Genomic DNA, 25,643 nt, shown 5'->3' with positions numbered 1-25,643 from the left:
CCCCGCCGGTGCTGCCGGCCGCCGGGGGCCGCGGGGGGGGGGCGGCAGCATCCCCCGGCGCGGGGGAGCGGAGCCGGCCGGCGGCGAACGGGGCCGAGCGCGACGGGCGGCGAGCGGGGCGGGGGGAAGCGGGAGGAGGAGGAGGAGGGGGAAAGGGCTCCAAACAACACGTGATTCCCGCGGAGCAGCGAGGGAGCCGGGGGAGGGGAGAGCGAGGGCGGGCGGCCGAGGCAGAGGAGGGCAGCCGCCGCCGCCGCCGCCGCCGCTTTAAAGCCTCCCGGCGCGGCGCCGCGCAGCACCCGCGCTCCCCGGCCGAGCGCGGCGAAGCGCGGAGCCGGGCAGCGGCGAGAGCTGCGCCGGCCCCGGCGCGGCGCCTCCGCCGCTGCCTCTCGCCCAGGGGCACCCGCGGCCATGCGAGGCGGCCGCCCCCGCGGCCGCCCGGCTCGGCGCTGCCCACCGCGGCTGCCCGCCGCCCCGCGCTGAGCCCGGCCGCCGCCGCCCCGCGGCACCATGTCCCGACGCAAGATCTCCTCGGAGTCCTTCAGCTCGCTGGGCTCGGACTGCCCGGAGACCAGCCCCGAGGAGGAGGGCGAGTGTCCCTTGTCCCGCCTCTGCTGGAACGGCAGCCGCAGCCCCCCCGGCCCCGCCGACACCCCCTTCGCCGCCGCCGCCGCCGCTGCCGCCGCGGCCAGCTCCGGGGCGCGCCGCGCTCCGCGGCGCCGGCGGGTCAACCTGGACTCGCTGGGCGAGAGCATCCGCCGCCTGACCGCCCCCGCGGTGAGTGCCCGCGCCGCCCCGGCCCCCCGCGCCGCCCCGCTGCGCTCCGGCGGCTCCCGCCGTGCCCCCGACCTCCCCCCGGGGCCCCGGGGCCGCCGGAGCCCCTGCCCCGCCGTGCCCGCCCCGGCTGCGGGCTGCGGGCTGCCAGCCCCGCCAGCCTGCCGGAGCAAAGACCGCTGCAGCCCGGTGCTGGAAGCCGGGTAGGGAGGCACAGGCGGGTGCCGCTGCCGGTGTAGAGGGGTTGGTCATGTCCGCCGAGTCCCGTTCTGAATTACAGGAAAATCGTAAAATCATAAAGTGCTTATCACTACCTGGTTCTAGCAACATTGTTTTTATAGAAAGTTACATCTATGTGATGCTGGTGTGCACATTCTTCCTTCAGCACAGAGGAGAGATGAACTTGGTAATATTTGCAAGGCTTTTCTGTGCTGAACCAGGTAGAAAAAAAGTTTCGACTTTGTGTTCAGAAATATTTCAGCAACAGATTTCCCTGTGCCTCCCAGATGCGCTGGCATTCCTGAGATCAGTTTCTTTTAAGTGTGCTCTGAAATCCATGACATGATTATCTGGGTAGCTACACTTGCAGTTGAGGATCAGTGAAGCACTGAGGATGCTAAAATAAGGAGTGAATTTGGGTAGAACCCATAACATATGCTGGTATCGCTTTGTAAGACTGAAATCAATGGTTCAGGAGTTCTGGCAGATGCGTGTAAAATACAAGGTTCTTATCTAGCCTGTTACAATTGTGCTATGCTCCTATAAATACCTCTGTGGCCACCACTACGTTTTCCTCATAAGGTTTCAGCTGCAACTGAATGCTTGTTTGGTCTCCAAGATGTTTTAATGTGTTAAGATACACCACATTAATTGCAACAGGTAGTCTTAATCTGTAAAACAGCTGTATCTGCTGTTGTGGCATTGGATCATCTTTTTGCATGTTGTTAACCACCTTTGGAAATTACTTACAAATCTCATCACCATCAGTTATCCATTTGCTTCGGTTTTCACATACTCTTTTCTGTTCGATGTTTCTTGAACTGGCTGGGCAGGAGTAGAAAGCTGTTTGATGGGAGAAGTTAGCAGTGCAGCATGTACCTAATAGCCATCCAGCTTCAGTGCAGGCTTTTCTTTCCCATTGATTTTTCCCCTCTCCACTGGGAATCTGGTCTTGTAATGCTGATATTAATAGATGATATTTCAGGTGACCTGTCTTGTTTTAGTAAAAAAAAAAAAAAAAAAAAGCTATTTAATTTGATAATAATACAACAGTATAATTAGAGCATGTGTTACCTAAAATATTTGAAGTATTCTGAAGTAGCTCAGTGCAGTATTTTTAGATAACCTTAGTATTTGTATTTTCCCAGCTTTGACTGTTACCTCCTGAACTGACTTGCTATAAAAGACAATTACAGTTTTAGTTTTCATGAATTGTTGAGTATGTTTTCAAAATAAGCACATTCTTTGAATTAAGAGATGAAGAAAACTTTGATAGATCTTACAGTCTTCTTTCTTTCCTGCTTTCAGAGAAATTTCATTTAAGAATGCAAAAATTCATCCAGCCTGGTTTTGATGTCCCAAATAACAGCTTCCATGTTTTCTTTGGGAGGTAATTATAGCAACCCTTATTGCTGAAAAACTGTGTCCTTTTAAAATATGTATATGTGATACATACTGCTTAAAATTTCCCTTTTTATCTTGGCATCATAACTAGAGCTTCACTCCCATCTTACACATTTTGGCATACACTAATGCGATTAGGTCTAAAAAATGTTGTTATAGTCCTGGTATAAAAATAGAATCAGGTTCCCTGTCTTTTCATTTTTCACTCTGACAAATCACTGTTCAGGTGCATTGTTATTTTGGTGCATTCTTTTCTTACTGAGAATCTGTTCTGTGATACTGACTGTGTGCCTTTTTGCAAGAAGTCAAATTGCCGTATGTCTAACACTTTATTTTCACATGTCATCTAATATAAATCAGAAGTAACTTTAATTAGAAGTAAAAAAAGTATTTTGCCTATAAAATTAGTGTCAAATGGGACTAATTTCCATTATTTGTAAAATTAAAAGGCAAGTGTAAAGTGTGCATTGACATATGTTCTTTCTGAACAAAAAGATTTAATACTTTTACTGTAGATGTAGATATATCATCATTCTGTGATACTGTTGATATCAGTCTCTGCTAAGTATATAAACATGTATTTACATACATACAAGTGTGTGTGAATGTTTATACTGTATCTATTGCATGCAATAGCTTACTGTTTTCCTTTCCAAGTGAATGCAGCAGCAATTTGTCGCCATCCCAGTGCTGTACACTTTCAGAGTTGAAGGGTGCTACAGGTTTCTGATGTTTCTACTTAGCCTTAATCTTGTGCTTTCCTTCAGCAATGGCTAGGAATGAAATACTGAGTAAAATATTTTTTGTGTGTTTTCACTGAGGAAAAATTCTGTGTGTGTGTTTAATAGTACTGTGGCATGCGGAGAGATCTCTGGGGTGATATTTCAATGTGGCAGTAGCAGGGGCTGCTGTGAGTTGCTCTGGGGATGTGGAGAGCCCCAAACTGAGCAGGAAGGCGCATCCGAGGGGTGAAGGAGCTGAGCAAGAGGGCACGTCCATGGGGTAGAGCAGCAAGAAGGCTGTGCAGGCAGGCTAGGTCTTACAAGTGTAGCACAAAAATGTGTATGAAAATATTAGTATCTTCTGTGCAGTGTATTCATGAGTTAGTGCAACTACACTGTTGAGATTCTGTAGAGTGAAATGCAGTACTGAATTATATGAGATATTTTAAAGGAAAATGTAGTGAAAAGAAGTTACTGCATTTTGTATCACTTGTAATCTTGGTCTCAAGTTTAGCTGAGTGTGACTTTGCACAAATATTACTTTTTGTGGAACTGTGGGGAAAAAATTAAAAAGTCATTCTTGTTTTGCAGCTTTGAATCCAACCCCTTCTGCTTGCTCCCAGAGCAGCTTCGAGCACTTTCCAGCACACACGATTTTCCAGTTTTTCTCTTAAATATTTGTTTTAGAGATTTTTTTCTGCAGTTGTTATCGTAGAGCACATTGGGGCCTGATCCTCAGTCATCACATGGTCATTTTCTGTTTCTGTGGATCTGTGAATGTTTCCCAACTTGCCTGGATGGTTGACACCGTTCATCTGCAGCTTGCTTACCCCAAACCCTCTCTTTTTAACAGCTAGAATTAGAAGGATAATAGGGCTCACCTCCCACCAAAACAGCTGCGTATTTTTGGGAAAAGTATATGGTGATGAAGAAAAGCAGACCTCCATACGTACCCTACAGTTGGTATTCATGAGCAAGGAGTGCTGGGGAAGGTCAGGGAAGCAGGGTGCACTGGGCAGGGAGGCAGAACAGCAATGATGCAAGAAGAGAGGCAGCTTTTTGTCACAGCTGCACTCAACTAACCGTGCATTTACTGAGCATCACATTGAGTTGCTGCCCTGTTGCTCTGCAAAGTACCATTTTGCTGAGAGAGCAGAAGCACTGACAGCAGGAGGACTGAGGCTCCCCCAGCAGCCAGGCACAGCCAGGCACCACAGCCCAAAGCATCAGGGGAACTGTGCCCAGCCAGGGCTGTGCTCAGCAACTGAGTGTGACGATGATGTTTTGTGGGACCAAACGTAGCTGCTCAGTGCAATAAACCCTGGGCACCGCACACAGTCAACTTTTGTGACTCTAGCTCATGAGACCATGGTCTAACGGTGCCCCATACTTATTGCCCCATGTCTGGCTCTGTCTGCTCGCAGCCTTTTATCCCTGAGATATTCCCACAAAGCCGAGCCCGTAATTGTGTAGGCAGCTCCTATCCCCTCTAACATGTTCCTAAATCATGTTCCTGATTGGGTACAGATGTCCCTTCTGTCCTCCTTCATCTGAACCACCATCAAAAGGTCTTCAGTTACGTACTCTGTCAGAGAAATCTGGGGCTAGATCCAGCTGCTGTCAAAACAAACAGGTGCCCTCCTTACTGGGCTGGGTTCAGTTTTTTGGAGATAAATAATAAAATGCTGGGAACCTAGTAGACACATTGATTTATGACCTTGTTTTTAAGAAATCAACCACAGTAATTATATGTACATCACAAGCAAATTTAATGATATATTTTTCTTTTGATTCCAGCTTTGTTGTTGTGTTCCATTTTAAAGGATGACTTTTACACCCACAATGACAGAAATTTTGATTAGTTATACTAGGGATGATGATACTATATGCTATTCATTATCAACATATATTTTTCTGCCTTTAAGAGCTCTGCTATATGGGAATGATATCCTGGCACCAGTGGACAGAGTTTTATTCTTTAAAAATGCCATTTAGTATCTTACTGAATTCCAGTTCCTCGCAGCAATTTTCACATTTGCTCCAGTTCTGTCTTGACTTGTATCCAATACCAGGCTGAAAATAGAATCAAAATCAGAAAAAAAAATAAAATAATTTGTCCCTGATTTGAAAAGTCAAGTACTTTGCTCCCATCTAAGGGGCCTAGACTACCCTGAAGGAGCTGAGAATGACCGGGCATGCATTCAGAGGAGACTGTGTACCCCCAAGCGCTGTACTGATCTTTCTAGAAGTAGAATTACAGCATGACGCAGCATTAAACTGACTTACATTTCCGTTTGATTTCATTCTCTGAATAGCCTATGTAATGCATCTCTTAAACTATGAACATTATTAAGTGAAAATCACTTCTGATATACTTTAATGTTCATTCAGAATTACTCTGCTATTCTTCAAAGGTCCAGGTGAAGACACATTAAAGTAAGAACATTTTTTTCCTACTTAAGTTAGGAAGCTGCTACTGGCTGCTGCCAAATTGTTTGAATTTAAGAATTGTCTTTTTGAATACAGCCTTTTTCCTGACAGTGGGAGAAAAGTGAACGTAAGGACAGTCATTTAGGCTACTGTGTAGGCTATTACTTATGTCACCGATCTGCTGTAACTTCAAATTGCTTAATGGCAAGTGAATCCTCCAGTGAGCGGAGGTGGGTTTTGGCAGAGAAGTTGCAATATAGCAGCTGAGATTGAAACTGACTCCATCATAAACCTACAACTTACTCTCATGGAGTAACTACTCTTTTTAGTAGCAATGGCAATTTGTTGCCACTAGCAGGAGAGGTAACAAATGGATTTTTACATGAGGTTTTGAAAAACTTTTGCACAAGTATTCTGAGGTCCTTATGACTCCCATTAATCCATGAGGTATATCTAAACTGTACTGTTGTAGGAATAACTTCTACCTGTCTTTCTGAATAAAGTAAGGTAGTGTCAAATGACACCCATATCAGCAGTGGGATGAGCTTATTCACTTAATAGCCCAGGCTGGATGAGCTTAACATGAGTAACATCCTTCTCAGGAATGAGGGTGTGAAAAAAAAGCATGAAAATAGTGAAGAAAGGCACATCCCATGAGAAACTCCTAATTTCTTATTGCAACAGGCAAACAGGTTTAATTTTTAAAAGTGTAATAAAATCAGACTTTTGCCCAGTGTCTTTCAACGTAACAAAGAGAAAAGCCTTTTATACACAAGGTCAGATGAGCAGTCTGTGGCCAGACAATCTGCTATTTCATAATGTGGAACAGAGCTGTGGTGTCTTAAACAGGAACATTCTGGAAAACGTTATCAATATGATCATCAGGTGGGTTTTGTTTGTTTGTCTTGTTCGGTAGTTTAACATCTCATGCAAGAGAATTTAGCCTCAGCAAATAAAATGCTAAAAAAATCAGTTTAGCTGCGCCAGAGGGCCTGCAGCATTTTATTGACCTTGACGAAATTTTACTTAAGGTGAGTTTGAGTATTTGACATTTAGTGCTTAGACTGAGTTAGTAAGAGTTGCTTTCTTCAGGTTTGTGTAGTTCCAGGCTGAAATCTTGACTTCCTTACAGTGCTTGGAAAAAATATGTGTCTCAGAAACATTCATTCATTGCAGGCATCTTTGCTGCCTGGAAGCAGAGAGCATATTCCTGCTGGGGAACAGGCCTGCAGACAGGCAGGTCTGAACTGCTGGCCGACAAACCAGAGTGTGGCAGCATCAGTGTTAATCCCACAAAACTGATCTCCTCTCCCCTGGCCAGAGTGTCAAGGTGCAAATAATAAGGAGGTTGTAAAGTAGAAGGGAATGTTATGATCATCAATATATGCCCCTAGGAGCAGTCTGCTGTCATGGCTACATCAAAATGAGGGTGAATGTCCTTCGTTTGCAACTGCATGAGCAGATAGCTACCACTTCGGCAGCGGTCCAGTGTACTCCTGGTGAAGCTTACAATATTAACACAAAGAAAAGCCCTTTCCTTCCTTCTTGCCCTTGTGCTAATGTTAAAGGGTATTATAAAATGCTTTGAGTAAAAGAAATTGTTCCACCTCATATCCAAATTCTTTCTAGATGTGTCTGCTTGCTAAGTCTTAAGCTAAGTTTCAAATTGAAGACAAAAAAAATCTGTTTTGTCTATGGGTCTCAAAGGGATAAGCATCTTTGCAGCTTTGCATAGGAAATTAGGTCCAGTAATACTGAGGAATTTGTTGGGGTTTTTTTTTTTTTCTATACCAGCAGAAGAAATTCCTTGAGAAGGACTGATGTGTAAAGCCTTTTATTTCCTATTGGTTTGCTAGAGTGTCACCAATGATTTCATGTAGTAGATGTGAGTTGAATTAAAAGTTGAACAGGTAGCATTAGCAGTAGATGATCGATTATATTCTCAACTACTGAATACATTCTTTCTGCAGCATAGCACAGATCTTCTATCCATTCCAGACATGGCTGAAATTCAAAGATGAACAAAGTGATCCCAGCCAGTACTGTAACAGATAGCACCCTGAGATATGTATCCTTCACTGTCAAGGAGTTAGTCCAGATGATCTAATAGGCAATTTCCATCCGTAATGACTCTGATTTTTCTAGTTGAAAGGTAGCTAGGGATGCAGGAGTTATAATTTCTAATTATTATTTAGCTCTGCTTTATTTTTTCAGAGTGTTTGCTTTGTTATTGACATGAAATAGTAAGGGGTAAAATTACTAGTCTTGGTATTATTTATTAAATTTAGGCATTTCCTCTGATGTGCACAAGTATTTCTTGTGAAGAGTATTCCAGTTTGCATGAACTGAGAAGCAGAACCCTCTCAGGTTTAAGTGCCAGGTTGTACTGAGCTCAGGTGCTGCACCCTTGCCTGGTCCTGTCCTGCTCATGGTGAGCTGTTGTAGGGCAGCTTGGTTTGCCTCCAACTGTCAGTCATCCCGCTCTGCATCTGGGGGTCTCGTATCTTCCTCTTTTGATACCAGATCTGGTGGTAGTCATGGAGGTCTGCAGGCATTGGTGCTTTTATCTAAAGCACAAACTTCTGGAATCAGGAAGCTGGTTTTCATAAAGAAAAAAAAAACACTTTTAGCTTCTACAGTTGCAGAGATAAAAATGAGTGCACCCTAAAGGTTCAGAAGCTAGAGTAAAATATTTTTTCCTGATTATGTTATCAAAAGTACTATTAAGCCCCCAAAGATGATTTTTTTAAATTATTTTTTTAATTTGCAAATGATCATTTATGTTGGGGCTCTGCTTCTCCATTTCTGATTTCTGTCTGTGCCCTTTTATTCCATTCTTCAGCTATTGGGAAGGGGACAGGGAGGGATCCTGGCTGTGCAGGACCTGCAAGGACCTGCTAGGGAGCCATCCTCCTTTCTGCATCATTAGAGAATTGTCAGATGCCACAGGAGCCTTCCTTTTCTTTTTCAGTTCTGCTTTTCCCTAGTTGCAGCAATTTCAATGCTTCTCTCCCCACTCTTGACATTGGAGAATGTTGATAAATGTTTTATCTTTAGCTGGAGCCTTGATTCTTTGCTTACGACCTCTTTAACAATGTTTTGGTGACCAGGATGACAGGGAAAGAACAGTTTTCCACTGCTTTCATGATCATGGGGTAAATATTAAAAAAAACAAAAACAGACTGGTTGTGAAAATGACTGTTTTGCCATTTGTTTTCTTCTGGATGGGCCAGGTGCACACCTGCTCATGTGTGCTTGGAGATCTGTGATCACCTATGCACAAAGACTTGACTGAAATTGGTTCTGAAACAGGAAAAAAGAAATGTTTTTTCATTAATGAATGACCACCAGCAGTGAAGCTGGCAATTAAAGTCTTACACATCTGCTGAGTTAGTGATGGAACAATACAAATTTGAAGCATGTAGAACTTTGAACATCAAAGTGCTGATTTGGCTGATATCTGTGGTAGTAGCTTGCCTCTCCCCTATGCAGCAGTTCAAATTCCTCTAGGAAAGACTGCAGGTCCCGAGGGCACAAGTGTCTGGAGGAGCTCCCTGACCTGACTGACTTCCTTGAAGAAATTCTAATTTTCAAAAGCAAAGTGGTTTCTAGCTGAGCCTATTATGCTCTTCAGTGCTTCAACTTCCATGTTTAAAATGTTAAGCACTCAGGTTTTTAAGAGCATCACTGCTGAAGCGCTTTTGAGGCTCAGCTAGGAGCCACTTAGCTTTTACCAGGAAAAATCTTTGAGGCTTTGTTAGGGTTAAGGAGAAACTGTCTATGTACCTGGCTGCTCTCTTGGCTAGACCTCCCTGTTTCATGTAGTCCCTTTCTTCTCTAATTCTATCTGTTTTGCTTAGGATGAAAAAGGAATGGGACGGAGAATTTGAAACTGCATTTATGTAAACTTTGAGTCATCTGGGATACTGTGTGCAGTTCTGTCACCTCAGGGTGGTGTTTGTTTGTGCTTACTTAAACATTTAAAAGATGTCAAAGACAAAAGCAATCGCTCAGCATCTTTTCTAGATGAAAGAAATTGGTATTTCCAAAGACTGAGTCCTCAGGCATGTATTAGATGCCAGCTATAGGATAAAATTAATCACTTTGCATGCTTACACTTGGGCAGATGAGCCCTACTGTTTATTTCCGAAGGTGTTGCAATCAAATGCAAGACATTTCAGAGGCAACAGAAAATGGCTAGGGTATAGGCTAAAGTCTGTGTCCTCTGAGAGATTGAAAAGCTTACATTTGATTACCTTAGGAAAGATATTTCTAACATTTAATTGCATTTCTTTAATGCAATTAAAGTGGAAATCATCTCCCCTTTGTCTCCAAAACTGGAGACAATGAAGTTAAAATAAGAGAAAACTAAACTCAGGAAACAAGAATGTTGTACACAATGTTTAGACTGGAATCCTTTCTCAAAGGAAGTTGTCTGAATTTAAAAAAAAACAAACAAAAACAACCCTGGAATACTTCAAGATAATTTAGACAAATATCTTCATAAAGATTTTCTCCAGGTGGTCATAGAAGTGCTTTTGAAGAGCTCTTACTTCTCTAGCTTTCAGGTCTTGAACCAGTTTTCTACTACTGGGAGAGCAGGGTGAGGTCTAGCAAGAAGGGCAGATTTTTCTACAAGTGCAGCCTGCAAACAGTGGCAGGTGGCAGAGTCAGAGAGGCTGTCATGGTAGGGCTGCCACTGTCAGGTCAGGATTGCTGCCCACTGGTGTGCAACAGCAGGGTGTTCTGGTTAGAGCAGTGAGGTGCCAGGTAGGAGAGCTGTAGTAGATAGTGAGCAGACTGTATGCATCAAGTAGGATGGACAGGTCTTTCCAGAGGCCTTGCAGAGCCAAGAACCTGAGCCCCATGTTGAAAGGAAGGAGGAAAAAATAGAGATAACCCTTGAGGGTCAAGGGTGGAAACTCCTGAGGTGGAAGAGGCTGGAGGTTTGTTACTTCAGACAACAAAACTAAGGTCTCTTCTCCTCCTTTGGTTCAGCAGTTACAGAGCAGATACAGTGCCCTGGGAAAAGGTGGAAGAGATGACTTTCTTTGGGATGAGGCATCAGAGCCAGCTGAGTCTCCACCCTTGGAGGCTTCAAGAAAAGGAAGGTGGTAGGTGTCAGAAACTCTCTCCTGAAGAGATAGAGGCACTCATCTGCTAGTCTGCCTTGCTGTCTCAGGAGGTTTGCTGCTTGCCAAGAGCTTGGACATAGTGTTGCAAAGAGGCTCCAAAGATAGTTTATCTCTTGACTATGACCTCTGCTGCTCATCCACATGGGCACCTATGAGGCTGCCAGGGGAGACCTTGAGTATATGGGGAGTGACTGCATGGCTGACAGCAAAGGCAAAGGGTGTGGGTGCCCAGCTGGTGTGTCCTTGATCCTGCTGGTGAGAGGGAAAGGCTCTGGTTGGAGCAGACACATCTTGTAAGGCAATCCATGGCTGTGTTGCTGGCGTTGATGGCAGGGCTTTCATCTCTGTGGGCATGGGGCACTCTTTGAGGAGGTGAGAGTGTCTTTGCTAACAGGCTTCGTAAGTTTCTGAGAAGGGCTTTAAACTATGCTTGTTGGGGAAGGGTTTTCATTCCCTGAAGGGGGAACTTCTGAAGAAGTATAAGGGGAACAACAAGATGGAAGAGGCTCTTGGGCTCACTTCATGAAAGTGGCATCACTGGGAGCCCACCCCAAGTGTCTGTGCCCAAATGCAGGCAGCATGGGGAGCAAACAGGTGGCATTAGATATCTCCATGCTGCCACAGAGCTTGGACCTACTGTGGGGTTGCACACATTCTTGTGCAAAATGGCTCTCAGGATGGGAATGCTGCAGGAGATGGGACACAGACTCTTTAGGAAGGATGGGTTGGGAAGGTGAGGAGCAGGAGCTATGCTCTATGCAAAGGGGTGGCAGCAGTGCATGGGCAGCTACATTTTGACAGCAAGCTGGCCCAGAGTGTGAGGGTCAGGAGCAGAGGATGAATGAGCAGGGTTGGTGTGGTGGTACATCTTCTATACACTGGCTGGTCAAGAAGTGAAAGCAGAGGAGGCCTTTAGACAGCTGGACGAAGCCTCAAAATGGTAGGCTTTTGTACTCATTGGGGGACTTCAGTCAACCCAAAATCCACTAGGTGGGCAATAGATCTGAGCACAAGCAAGACAGGAGATTTTTGGAGCGTGCTAAGGACAATTTCTTATTGCAGGTGATCAGTGAGCTGACAAGGGGGGATACTCTGCTAGGGCTATTGCTCACAAACAAGAAAGAACTAGGTGAAGGTATGAAAAGGTTGAGGGCAGCCCTGGCTGCAGTGATTAGAAGATGTTGGGGTTCAAAATACTGAAAGAAGTGGGAAACACAAATAAGTGGAATCACAACCTCATACTTCAGGAGAGCAAATTTTGACTTCATAGATCTTCTTGGCAGGATCCAATGGGCAACTAGCCTGTAAGGTAAACAGGCACAAGAAGCTAGTTGTTCTTCATGAACCATTTGACACCCTCCTCAAAGCACAGGAACAGTTCATTTGCTCAAATGCAAAAAAAACGTGTCTATGGAAGTTGGAAGCAGGGATGGGATGCTCTGGAGGGATATTGAGACATTACCTGAGCATGCAGGAATGGAGATAGGAAAGCCTCCCCAGTCATGGCAATCAGGGGAGGTACTTCATGACTGGAAAAAGGCAAACATCACATCCAGCATCAAGAAGGACAAGGAGGATCCAGGGAACTACAGACCAATCAGTGTGACCTCAATAGCTTGGGAAGGTTATGAAGCAAATCCTTTTGGAAGCCTTTTCTTAGCACAGGAAAGGATGAGATAGTGATTGGGAACAGCCAGGACAAATTTTACCCCTTTATTCCTTTAACACCCTTTACACATTTCTATGCCCTTTACTGAGAATGAATTGTGCCTGACCAACCTGATTGACCTCTATAATGACTGGCTTGATGGATGAAGGGATGCTGTCTACCCAGACTTTAGGAAAGTCTTTGGCATGGTGTCCCATAGTGTCATTAAATCCATACTGGTGAGAACTGGACTGCTAAGTGAATGATAAGGTGGCTGGAATATTGACTGGCCCTAAGGACTCAAAAGGTGGCCATCAGAGTCACAAAGCTGAATTAGTAACCAGCTGCCTCTGCATATCCCTTGGGGATTGATACTAGAGCCAGCAGAGGACTACCAGCATGGTGAGGGGATGGAGCATGTGACATCTGAGGAGAGGCTGGGGGAGCTGCATCTGTTCACCTTTTAAGAGAGAGCTTTGGGGGTATCTTGTTGCAGCCTATAGCTACTTGATCAGGGTGTGTAGAGAAGATGGAGCCAGTCTTTTCACAGGGGTGCACAGTGGAAGGATGACAGGCAACAAAGCTGGAAGATGGGAATTTTCAAATCAGTATAAAAAAAAAACGTCATGAAGGTGTTCAAACACTGGCACAGGTTACTCAGAGAGGTTGTGGGATCACCAATCTTGGAGATGCTCAAAATTTATCTGGAGAAGGACCTGAGCAACCAGTTGTAACTCAAATTACTTTGAGCGGGAGACTGGACTAGAAGACCTCCAGAGATTCCTTCAAACCTGTATGATTCATTAATTTGGTGACATGTTAGAATTTATTCTGACACACCAGAGTTAGCCATGGCCTGATCTCTGGGTTTAGAGTGAATTCAGGGAAGTACTGTGGCCCTTGACGTGCAAGAGATCACTCTGAATATCTTCAGTGTTCCCTTCTACCTTATATGTCATCATTCCAGATGGAGCTTGGATATGATCTGGTATGACAATTCTTGGATTAATTTACAGTTAGCAATACTGACATGTTGTAATGTCATTTGCCCTTAGAAACATGAAACGATGTGACTATTCCTTTTGTAATAGGATATTATACCAAATATTGATTATGGTCAAAATTAATTGTTAATTTTTACGGGTTTAGGTAATTGTTGCTATTTTACATTTGTATTAGAACTTTCATTTTAAGTGGTCATGAAGCTTTAAAACCTCTCCAGTAACTAAGTGTCACTGGGTACCAACATGGCACAGACTTACACTGCGGTGAAGGACGTGTATTGTTATAGGCTGTCTTTTATCTCTCTGAATGGCAGAACTATTCTTCTTGGAGAAATGGTGTGTGTCATGCTGCTAGGAGAAGGTTTGGCTATTTTGTCTTGGTCCAGTTTTGCCCTTGTATAAAGAAAAGAGGTGGAAAAGTTTTCCTGCCCACTCTCTCTCTCTCATGGGCAGTGCATGGTCCATAGTGGAAGAGGTAGTATGCCAAACTACCCTCGTAGGCAGCTATAAGCAGGTGTCATAAAGCTCTGTTTTCTTTAGTCACAGCCTTCATCAAGTTACAGGGTTACATCTATAGAAAAATGACATTTACCAGTGATGAAATACAGCAAACTGAGAAGGTGAGCACAGTGTTTTTTTAACCATGCACAGTGACATGCCGTAATAATTCTTGTCAGAAATGAAGCAAGACTTTGTGACTCCTCAGGTCGGTTTTCATACTGGCTAGGAGCACATTACATAGAACTCTGTTTATGACCAGTGTTTTAATTGTAAATCCTATTTTTTGTCTGTACTTAATTTCTGAGATAGGAAATGCCAGTGAAAAGGGGTATGAGTTCATGGGATTGTATAAAATAGTCTGACAACAGATAGGCAGCTGATTTAGCTTTCAGGAGGGTTAAACATGGGCTGCTTTTTTTTTTCTTCATTCAGCGCTGCAGGAGAAGGGTGGTCTACTGATGAAATAAGCTCAGGATTTGGAGGTTGCTTGTATGGTCAAATCTTGAGGTATTCAAAAGGATTTTTCCCTGGTTAAGGAGTGCAACATATGTGTATCAGCCATGAGAAAGGCAAAGACAATCCATGGAGGATTGCTCAGGTGTCATAAGCTGCAAAACCTCCTAAGAAGACAAAAAGCTATTTTCCTTCCTCTCTGCTGCGGTACCCGGCATCGCTGCCTTCCATATGCTTGCTGTAAAAGCACTTCGGGAGAACCAGAAGGGAGATTTAATTTAACAATCAAACATTTCTACCAGTCCCTATTTCATGTCAGAGGAGTTGCTGGTGGGCTATGAACATTCTTTTTCTATGGATTGGGGCTGAGGGCAATGCTTTATGGAGATGGGAGATGGCAGCTGTCTGGACCCCTTTGCTTAAAGCCATTTTGCTTTGCTTTGCTGCTAGTGTGGGAAAATACATATCTTCTATGTGTAAAGAATGGATTTTTCTGCCTGCTCAGCACAGGAGAGCTTCTGAATCTCTGTGAGAGCATTCCATGAAATATATTTAGCCCGTCAGGTCTAAGGACTTCAACATCTGCTGTACACTGAGAAGGGGATAGTTTTTTGATAATGTGATGGTTTCATTCATGTGGTGCTTCCATTGTGTTTTGCAAGAGAACATGTAACTTTTAATGCCTTTTAGCACAGGAAACTTAGCTCCCACAGAGAAGACAAGTAATTATCTGATACAGAATTAGCCAACGCCCCCCCCCCCCCCCCCCCCCCGGTCTTTCAAGGTTTACATTTATTTTGAGCTTATTTTTGTTCATAGAATCACAGAATCATAGAATGGTTTCGGTTGAAAGGGACTTCTAAAGGTCATCTAGTCCAACCCCACTGCCATGAGCAGGGACATCTTCAGTTAGATTGGGTTGCTCAGAGCCATGTCCAACCTGACTTTGAACGTTTTCAGGGATGGGACATCTACCATCTCCCTGGGCAACCAGTTCCAGTGTTTTACCACCCTCATTGTAAAAAATTTCTTCCTTATATCTGGTCTGAATCTACCCTCTTTTAGTTTAAAACCATTACCCCTTGCCCTATTGCTAGAGGCCCTGCTAAAAAGTTTGTCTTAATCTTTCTTATAAGCCCCCTTATGCATTTGTTAAGCACTTGCATTTCTACACATTTCAACTCAAAAGGGTACACATATTCATACAATTTGGTATTAAAAAATAAATTTTTACAATTTTACAAAGCTAGTGCAGCCTGTTACATGCTTTTTCATTCCTGCCATCATCAAAACATGTACCAGATACCTCCTTCTGCAAACTCAGGAGCAAAAGTAGATAAAAAGCTCAGCTGTTGAACAGCTGAATCTGTACAGCAGTAAGCAAAATCTGAGACTTTCAAAGATGATGGTGTTTTTATAACGAAATTCCTCTAAATAAGGGATATTTCAGCTATTACTTTCCAAAACAATTACACGTCTTTTCCAAAAGATAGGGAAATACCAAATATCTCTAAAATTTATCTACTGCTGCAAGTCTAATCAAAATATCCCTGTGTACTTCTGATACAGGCTTATAAATCCCAGTTGTGTACCTTTATCTGAATTCTGGCACCAGGACAAAATGGACAGGTGAAAAACTTCAGATTTGATAGAAACTTGTCAGTTTGGAAGAATGATGTTTTGCCGTAAGGGACTTGGAAAATTCAAAAGAGAATGACACAGATTTCACATTTGCTTTGTCTGTCCAAAGATCTCTCATGAATTAACTCAAACTAATAACAGCCTCAGCAGCAGTATAGTAGGGCAAATAAACATTTATACATGCATATGTATTTTGGTGAACATTGTAGTAGTATTAATAATGGAAATAAACACATATGCACATACCTAGTTTGGTGAACACCTATTAAAATGAAATAGCATGGAAATATGTGAAGTATGTAATGATTTTCTTTTGATGAACTTGAGTTTCCTGGTAATTTAAAAAGATGACTGAAGAGTCATAGCTTGTCACGAAAGCAAGACAAAATAAACTGTGTCTTTGTAAAATTCTTTTGTATAAGGTACTCTAGGGAGCATACAAAGTAAAAACCCAAAGCCTTTTCCTCATGGTACTTTCATCACAAAATAATAGCATTTTCTTACAGGCTGTTGTAAATTAATTATTTAAAATTAATGAGATAATTGTGGGTGATATTTTTTGAAAGCTAATAGTGAATTGGCTTCTTTGTTATGCACAACTAGTCTTGTAAGCAGTATTATGTCACATTGTAAAATTCATACCTATTTAAATGGTGAAATAACATACAATGAATGAATAATATTTCCTATCTGTCATTGCAGTGGGCATCTGGCAAGTAGAAGATGAGTACGAATAAAACTGGAGAAACATAGTGTGTGAAAAGGTCTATTAATTAAACTGTACTATACTCCCCTAATTTTACAATTTTTTTTTATTATTTTTCCATAGCCTCAGACCATTCGGCAAACTCTTCAACGGACACTGCAGTATTTTGAGCATCAAGTTATTGGGTAAGTGTTAATGTGAGGTAGTGAAAGGTGCATGGTAATGTTTTGTTATACGCTTCCCAAGTCACAGCCTTGCACGACAAGCTTTTTAATTTTTCTTTCAAATTCTTAGAGATGCTCTGAAGTATCTATACATACTATGGATGTTTATGGTAAACTGCTGTTCAGTCCTTCTTCCATGCAGTTCCATAAGTGCATGACTGCTCCATTAACAGTAATGTTTCCTATATAAAGAGAATAGGGCATCTTTTTGTAAAAGTGTAAGATCTATTCCAATTTTCTTTTCACAGTGCTGGCTGAGACTGCTGGAAATGTTATTTATGCTGGACCTGAGGTCCGAATTCTGCAAAATTCTGCATCAGTGCTTGTTGCATGCATACACTGTTATATACTTCCTGTTCTTTGCAGAAGCAGGGCTGAAAGCCACCTCCTAAGAGTTCATTAAGAAAATGAATTGATGACTGAGGAATAAATATAAAGTAATAGCAACTATCATCATGAAAACTGAAGGCGTTCCCCTATTGATTAAAACAATCTAATTTCAACCTTTTCCTTACCTGCACAAGTATCATCTTTACCTGCACAGGTTTTTTACTGTCACAGACAACTTACTTTTCCTAACAAAGTTGGAACACAATGGCTGCATGTCTATAGCTATTAAATGGCTATGCCATATGACAAATGAAGAATGCCGTCCTCTGAATTTAATTACACAGATGTAAGGAAAATTTTTTTCAAGTTGTGTTGAGGGTCTTTTTAGAATTTGTGACATAGTTTCAAATCTCGGTGCACTGGAAGGAATTGTCCTTGCCTGTTTCTCAACATTTGGTTAACATTCAGAAGGAGCCCTAGCTTGGTGGGTGATATCTGCAATATTAGTAGTCTGGCTGGCACCTGAGGGCAGCGAGGGAGCCAGTCTTGGCAGGTAGTTGTGACATCCACCGGGGCAGGCGGGGGGAGAAGCCTTCTGGCTGCTAATTTTTTCAGTTGCTGAAAAAATTGCTTGAAGTCTCACATTAGGAGACTTCAGAGGATGATACAGTGCCTTGAGGAAAGCATGTGTGCAGTAACAATGTGGCTTTTTATTTATGGCCACACGTGGCTTAGATGTACTTTCTTTAATGGACAAAACCATTCTTTAAAACCGGGTCACTTTGAAAACCTGTAATCCCTGTGACTTATGATACACTGACTCCACTTCTTGAACATCAGTATGAGTTGATTAAAGTAGAATCTGTCTTTAGTGGGTGTCCTATATTTGATCTGCCCTGTGATCTTTACTGTTGGTATACACTGTTGTGGGTTGACCTGGGCCAGCTGCCAGACACCTACACAGCTGCTCTGCTCTATCCCTCCCCCTCAACAGGATAGGGGGAGAAAATAAGATGAAAAAAGCTTGTGGGTTGAGATAAAGATGCTCTTAATGCCTCTATGTTCTCCTGCCCTGAGCGGCGCAGGGGCATGGGGGTGGTGGTCAGTCTGTAACAGCTTGTCTCTGCTTCTCCATCATCCTCATGCCGTTCCCCTCCTCTGGCAGAGGCCTTCCATAAGCTGCAGCTTCCTTCAGGGCACATCCACCTGCTCTGGCATGAGGTTCTCCATGGGCTGCAGATGGCTATCTGTCTAACCATGATCCTCCATGGGCTGCAGGGTGGCAACCAGCTTCACCATGATCTTCTCCAGGGGCTGCAGGGGAATCTCTGCTCTGACACCTGGAGCACCTCCTCCTCCTTCTTTGCTGACCTGAGTGTTCATAGGACTGTTCCTTTCAGTTCCTCTCTCACCTCACACCTTCATGAGGTGTTTTGCTCTTCTTTGTTTTCCCAGAGGTGCCGCCATCTTGGCTGCGGGGCAGGGCCATGCCCTGCGGTGGGGCCCCGGCGCCGGTGGGAACCGGCTGTGCCCGGCACAGGGCAGCCCCAGCCGCGCCTCACAGTGGCCCCTGCAGCCCCACGGCCAGGGCCGGGGCGCCGACACCCCATACAACATAAATGTTTGTCAAATCTCCTGTCCCAGTCAAGAGAGAATCATAGGATCACAGAATTGTTCAGGTTGGAAAAGACCTTTAAGATGAAGTCCAAACATTAACGAAGCGCTGCCAAGTAAGTCCACCCCTGAGCCACGTTCCTAAGCACCACATCTACACGACTTTTAAATACCTCCAGGGAGGGTGACTCAACCTCTTCCCTGGGCAGCCTGTTCCAATGTTTGACAACCCTTTTGGTGAAGAAATGTTTTTGCTAATATCCATTTTAAACCTCCTCTAGTGCAACTTGAGGCCATTTCCTCTCATCCTATTGCTGATTACTTGGGAGAAGAGACTGACCCCCACCTGTCCACACCCCCCTTTCAGGCAGCTGTAGAGAGCGATAAGGTCTCCCCTCAGCCGCCTCCTCTCCAGGCTAAATACCCTCAGTTCCCTCATCTGCTCCTCATCAGACTTGTGCTCCAGACCCTTCACCATCTCCGTTGCCCTTCCCTGGACATGCTCCAGCACTTCAGTGTCCTTCTTGTAGTGACAGGGCCAAAACTGAACCCAGGATTTGAGATGCGGCCTCACCAGTGCCCAGTACAGGGGGACAATAATTTCCTTTGGCCTGCTGGCCACACTATTTCTGATACAAGCCAGGATGCTATTTGCCTTCTTGGCCACCTGGGCACACAGCTGGCTGTCAGCCAGCATCCCCAGGTCCTTTTCTGCCAGGCCAGGCCTGTAGCGCTGCGTGGGGCTGTTGGGACCCAAGTGCAGGACCAGCACCGAGCCTTGTTGACTCTCAAGATCAGAGGTGAGGAGTGGCTGTGGTGTCATCCAGGGGGCTGGTGACACTGGCTGAAGAGGCCTGGCCTCCTGGTGTGGCGGAGGGGTTGGGCTGTGAGGTTGGGCTCTGGGTCAGCTCGGACAGCATGTCAGGACATGGCCTTCTGCCCAGCACATGGCCTGGCATTGCTGGAGACCCAGGAAGTGGTACAGACCACGCAGCTCACTGCAGAGTGTACCGGCAGCCCATAGCACCGGGTTTTCCTTGTGTAATATGAGCCTTTATTCCATGTGGATAATCCAATTCCCTGTTCGGGGTAATCTGATGCACAGCTTTGAAGTCTTTCTAGTCCTTTTCCACGGTTGCTGGCAACCCACGTGCTGAGATTTTGCAGACATTAACGAGAAAGAGTCCAGTCCTTAAAACTGCTGTTCATGACTGTTGAAGTACAAAGTATGAAAGCATAATAAAAATGTTAATAAAATACTCATCAGAAAAGCTTTTCTCTGTGCGTTGAGCAAAATCAATTGTATATTTTGCCAAGTGCGTTATCACTGTGCTGCAATATTTTCTTCACTTGCGTTCCCTCTTCTGTCCTCATTATCACCTGCCTGAAGCTTTGCTTTAAACAGTTTCAGCTTCTGTTCTGTTTCTGTTGAATTAAGGAAAAATAATCCACCAGATCTAAATCAAATAGAAAAATTTTGATGGTAGCTGCTTTCTTTGCTGGTTGGACCATAAGTCTGTGCCTTTCATGAGTGGTGGTATTCTTTTTAATTTTTCTTTAACGAGCAGTAAGATAAACTTTATTTGTGATAGCACAGTGAGTTGCAGCTTGACATCCTTCTTTTGGCTAAGATCTTTTCAGAAGATAATTCACAGAGAAAGCCAGGTTTTATACTTGCAGTGCTAATGTAATGTGATTTGGAAGATTTATTTTTCATATTAGATACTCATCATTACCTCATAAACATCTTACTTGGAGTTTACTGTACAACTTCGTTATAGAAAACACCTCAGTTGGAATGATACATGACAGATAAGTGCAATACCCTTCTCTCATGCCTCAGCTCTTTTTTTCCTGTCTTCATTCTCATTACAGATAATATTCCAGATTCTAATACAATACTTGAGATACCCAGGCTACTAATGCAGTGTCATCTCTGTGTGGTAATGCACAAATGGAAATGGGATGATGGAGGGCGAGAAGAAGGATGAGACAAGGGAGGCTAAAGGCATACTTTACCACCATTTCTGAAAGATGTGTCAACTTTGTGTTTGTAAAAGGAGATGCTATAACTTTTTTACTTTTTTTACTGTAGTTACAGGGATGCAGAGAACTTTCATAATATATCAAACAGATGCTCCTATACAGACTGCTCTGGCAATGAAGAAACTGAAGATGTCTCAGGAATTCTCCAGTGTACAGCTAATGTACTTGGTATGTATTTTTTCAAGGGAATTTTTTTCCTTTAGTTGGAGGGAAAGTTTATTGACCATCCTAATACCAACAATGAACGAAGGAATTTTTGCTCCAACAAAGGAAATTTAGGATGTAGGCAGCTACATATCAGTGTGCTGTTACTACATTTGTTTCCTTTTCTACATAAATTTTGTGCCTTTGAGACGATCTAGTCTGATTTTTCGGTGGAATCAGTGGAGGTGTGTTATGCAATACCCAATGATTAAGGGAAGTTGCAAAGGCTTTGAGTCCAAATGGACTTGCATCTGTGCAGGCCTTGATGTTGGAATTATATCAAGAGGTTTTATAGGGGTTCTACAGAACAAAAGATAGTCTTATTGTCTATGGACTGGTGGACAGAGGGCCTGGAAACACAGCAGGATACACCTGAGACATGAAACATTCTGGAAACTTACATTCTTATTGAAGAACGCTTAATAGGTGTTCAAATTAGATAGCTGTCTGCATCCATTCATATGATTTATCCAGCTTATTCTCTTCTTAGCTGTTAGTAAGGTTTACTGCTTTTCAGTATGTTGCTAATACAAATGTACAGTAAAAGTCAAAACCAAACAAATCAAAGGGGAAGAGCTTGACCCTAAACTTAATTTTTTGACTGGCATTGTTTTGACTGTTCCACTTCTATGAAACTGATCATATTTTTTATTTTAGAGTAAACTTTACAGACTGAGCTTTAACTACTGGGCACTGGTCTACACTTTACAGGGGACTGTAAGGAAGAAAAGTTGTAACTGGTTTTAAAGATAATTGTTTCAAAGCAGTAATTCCTGAATTATTTGTGATAGTCATTTGCAGTGTAGCAAAACTGATGTTACACAGCTCTACTTCCAAGACTATACTAACTGACAATAACTCTTCAAGTAAATTCTAAGACAGACATGATGTGTTCTCATATATTAATTATACACAATTATGCCATCTGCTAATAAGAAAGTAATACCAATGTGGTTGTGTTGGTTGATGTGAGTTTATCAGTATTATGCGTGTTTGGGCTCAGTCCTGAGGTCAGGTAACCACAGCTCACCCACCTGCAGCCCAGTGGCTGAGCTGTTGTAGTTGTCTGTGTGCATGCTGCTATCCAGTGTCCACTGTGGAGCACTGTCATTTGCCAGCTACTGCTTTCATGGAGTTTGCAAATGAAGCGTTGTTGCAGTTGTTCCTCTGTGGGAAAGGCCCTGCGTGTCCTGGTGGCCAGCAAACAGGACATGGGCCAGTGGCGAGTCCTGGCAGCAAAGATGGCAAGGGCAGCCTGGGCTGTATGAGCAGGAGCAGAGATACATATTGAAAGGACTCATGATCCCCCTCTACTCAGTACTTGTTAGTCCAGATCTGGATTACTGAATCCAATGTTGGGAGCCCAAAGCCATAGAGAAGTTGATAAACCAGAGGGAGTTCAGCTGAGGCCACAAAGATGGTAGGGGCTAGTGTACCTGCCCTGTGAGGAGAGGCTGGAGGAAGGAACTGGGCTTGTTCAGCCTGCAGCCGTGATGGCTTTGAGAGGACCTAACAGCAGCCCCCAGTAGCTCTGGGGAGGTCCTCCAGGAGAGGGAGCTGGGCTCTTCACAGTGATGCAGCATGGGAGGGGAAGAGACAGCGGGCCTAAGTTGAAACAGGAGATGTTCAGACTGGGTATTTTTCCCCATCAGAACAGTCAGGCAGAGACAGATTGCCCAGAGAAGCAACCTGTGTGCAGTCTCTCTCCTTGGAGGTTTCTAACCCAAGCTGGGTAAAGCTATTAGCAACCTGGCCTGCATGACCAGGCAACCTATGGGGTCTCTCCCAGCTTGAAAGCCTCTCTGATTCTGGCCCAGCTAATGTAAAGCAGCTGTTTTGCTTTTTTGCTAGTTGAGTACTGAGCTTTTTTTTCCCTGAACTTTTGTATAGCACTCACAACACTTGGGGCTGTACTTTTTGTGATGCTGAAACCCTCTTTGCTCTTCCATTTGAGGTCTTGGTAGGCTGCTGAAGTTGAGGTCGAAGGCATGAAAGATGGCATTATGGTTCATAGTAAGTTTTCTTTCAGCAGGTAATATACAGTATACACCTGTGACATTTTATGGGATTATGCAGTTAGAGAGACTTTCTTCAGCAGGAGGCACAACACTGAAATCTGACCTTGTGTGACATTTACAGATGTGTTTTACCTTCCATGTCAGGGGAATATGGTAAGGTGATAGTCTGCCCACATTGTGGTCTGGACTATTGTATCCTGCTGACTTAAAATCCTTTTGGAGGTATATATGCATTTTATTTCTGTCTTTTCTATCTCAAACTATTAAACAGATTTGGTATATTCTGTGAAACAGCTAACATGTTTTAGTTTAGAGATGACTGTGTTTCACTGACATTCAAAATGCCTGTTTTTGGTGTCAGGTGCCTTATTCTGCAAGATGCTAGGTGCTGTCAGGGAGGTTCTGAGGGCCTTTACCTGTTGCTGGGAAGAGATGGTACTTTGCACATTTGGTCATGGACAGAATTTAGAACATATTAAACTGTAAATATGTCCAGTATTACCTTTTTTTGTTGTTTGCATTTTGAAATAATTGAATTCTAACTCTCAGAAACAAATGTTATGAGTGATAAGCAGGACTCATGCAAAGCAAAGAATTTTCATGTTATCACATGCATATAAATATTACAAAATTTTAAAATTTTAGACACTCAGTACTTATTTCACCATGACACAAAGTATGTGTTTTAAGAAATAATTATGAATACTTTTTCACCTTCAGAGTGCTTTAAAATTATTATGTTAGTCCTGGTCCCTTAGCATGGCTGAGTAATGTGCAGCCTGTTTATTCAGTGATACCCTTACAGTATATGTGTGTTGGGGGCAGATTGAACTCTTGGGTTTACAGTATAGGGATAACATCTAGATGTTACTGTCTTGGGGAATTATTAAATAGAATTTGTTGAAAATAAGTTTGTACAGACTTACTCTTGGAAAAACTCACCTTTTAAAGAATGAATTTAAGTTCATAACAAAAAAAATCAACATGAACAAAACACTGACATAATTTAAAAGGTTCTTTCCTTCTTATCTGGAACAGGTAAATAATTAGTGGAGTCTGTGTAATTAATTCTCACATATGCAGTTATTTTTCTGGTTGAATAAGGGTTAGTGAGAGCTGCTTCTATGCAAGAAGGCCATAATCACTGGGGTATGTACCTAAAGCAATTGGCATTGCTGAGACAAGAGACAAGAATGAATCTGACTGTGATGGAGGCTAGAGAAACTGTTGAACCAAATCTGGCTTTCAGTTTATTTACATGAATGGTAACAGGGGCTTGCTGTCTAGGGCTGGAAGAAAGTGTTTTTTTAAAGGTGCTTGGAAGCAACTTCCTGCTCTCTTACCTTAGATAATGCCGACATGAATTACCTCTCCTAACTGCCCTCTGCTAACTGCCCCTAACTGCCTCTAAAATAGTCATTTGGCATTTCTTACTCATCAGAAGACAGCAAATTCTGAGATCATTAGTCAGCTTGGAAGACTGTGAGCAGGTGCCTTGCACTGTGGTCCTGGTCCTTGCACTGCTCACAGGAAAGTGCTGACTGCAAGCTGTATGTTCAGCTCGATGCATGTGATCTATCACGTATGAATACTGGAATTTTCCTCCTGTGAAGTCATCACTAAAGTGTGACACAATATTTCTGTAGTGGAAGGACCTGATTGTCTTATCTCCTCACTGAGTTGTTCCTGCCAGACATCAATAGAACTCTTCTGCTTTAATCCACTGTAATTAAGGGAGCCACATCGTCACGCTCACATACTGTAACCGTGTCTGACACCAGATCAATGGCAAGCTTCCTTTGCGGTGACAGCTTCTGAGACTGGAATGTTTAATTAATTTGGTATCCTTACCAAATAGTCCAAGAGAGCTTTCTGCCAGACTGATTTCTTTAATAGAGCATGCATACTTTAAAGTGTCCTTCATAAGCTCATGAGTCATAGAATCATTCAGGTTGGAAAAGACTTTTAAGATCATTGAGCCCAACCATTAACCCAGCATTGCCAAGTCCACCACTGAACCATGTCCTAAGCACCACATTTACACGTCTTTTAACTACCCTCAGGGATGGTGATTCAACACTTCCTGGCAGCCTCTCCCAATGCTTGACAGCCCCCTTTGGTGAATAAATGTTTCCTAATATCTAATCTAAACCCTCCCCTGGCACAATTTGTAGGCTGTTCCTCTTGTCCTATGACTTGTAACTTGGGAAAGAGACCACATCCTACCTTGCCTACACCTGCCTTTCAGGTAGCTGTAGAAAGTGATAAGATCCCCTGAGCCTCCCTTTTCTCCAGGCTAAAACACTCCAGTTCCCTCGGTTGTTCCACACAACACTGTTCTCCAGACCCTTCACCAGCTTCATTGCCCTCTTTGGACATCCTCTACCCCTCGATGTCTTTCTTGTAGTGAGGGGCCCAAAAACTGGACCAGTATTTGAGGTGCAGCCTCACCAGTGGTGAATACAGGGGGACAATCACTTCCCTGGTCCTATCATCCAAAGGACAAAACAAGTGACAGTATATTGGAAGTTGGAAAAAATCGAAAAAGAAATCTAGCTTCTAAAGAGAGC

General features: G+C 43.4%; 1 protein-coding gene across 1 annotated transcript in view; it reads left to right on the top strand.

Moving 5' to 3' along the window:
* The first annotated feature begins 290 nt into the window (after positions 1-290).
* The window catches only part of GUCY1A2 (guanylate cyclase 1 soluble subunit alpha 2), a 178,112-nt gene continuing 152,759 nt past the window's right edge, over positions 291-25,643 (top strand). The window contains exons 1-3 of the mRNA XM_037377177.1: positions 291-777; positions 16,761-16,822; positions 20,901-21,019. Coding sequence (XP_037233074.1) covers positions 511-777; positions 16,761-16,822; positions 20,901-21,019 — 448 coding nt within the window. The 5' untranslated portion in view covers positions 291-510. The remainder of the gene's footprint in view (positions 778-16,760; positions 16,823-20,900; positions 21,020-25,643) is intronic.

This window comes from Falco rusticolus, chromosome 2, assembly GCF_015220075.1.
Source record: "Falco rusticolus isolate bFalRus1 chromosome 2, bFalRus1.pri, whole genome shotgun sequence".
In the NCBI taxonomy this organism is placed as follows: Eukaryota; Metazoa; Chordata; class Aves; order Falconiformes; family Falconidae; genus Falco; species Falco rusticolus.
Note: the sequence above shows the minus strand (reverse complement) of the source record. Positions and strands in the feature narration are given on the sequence as shown.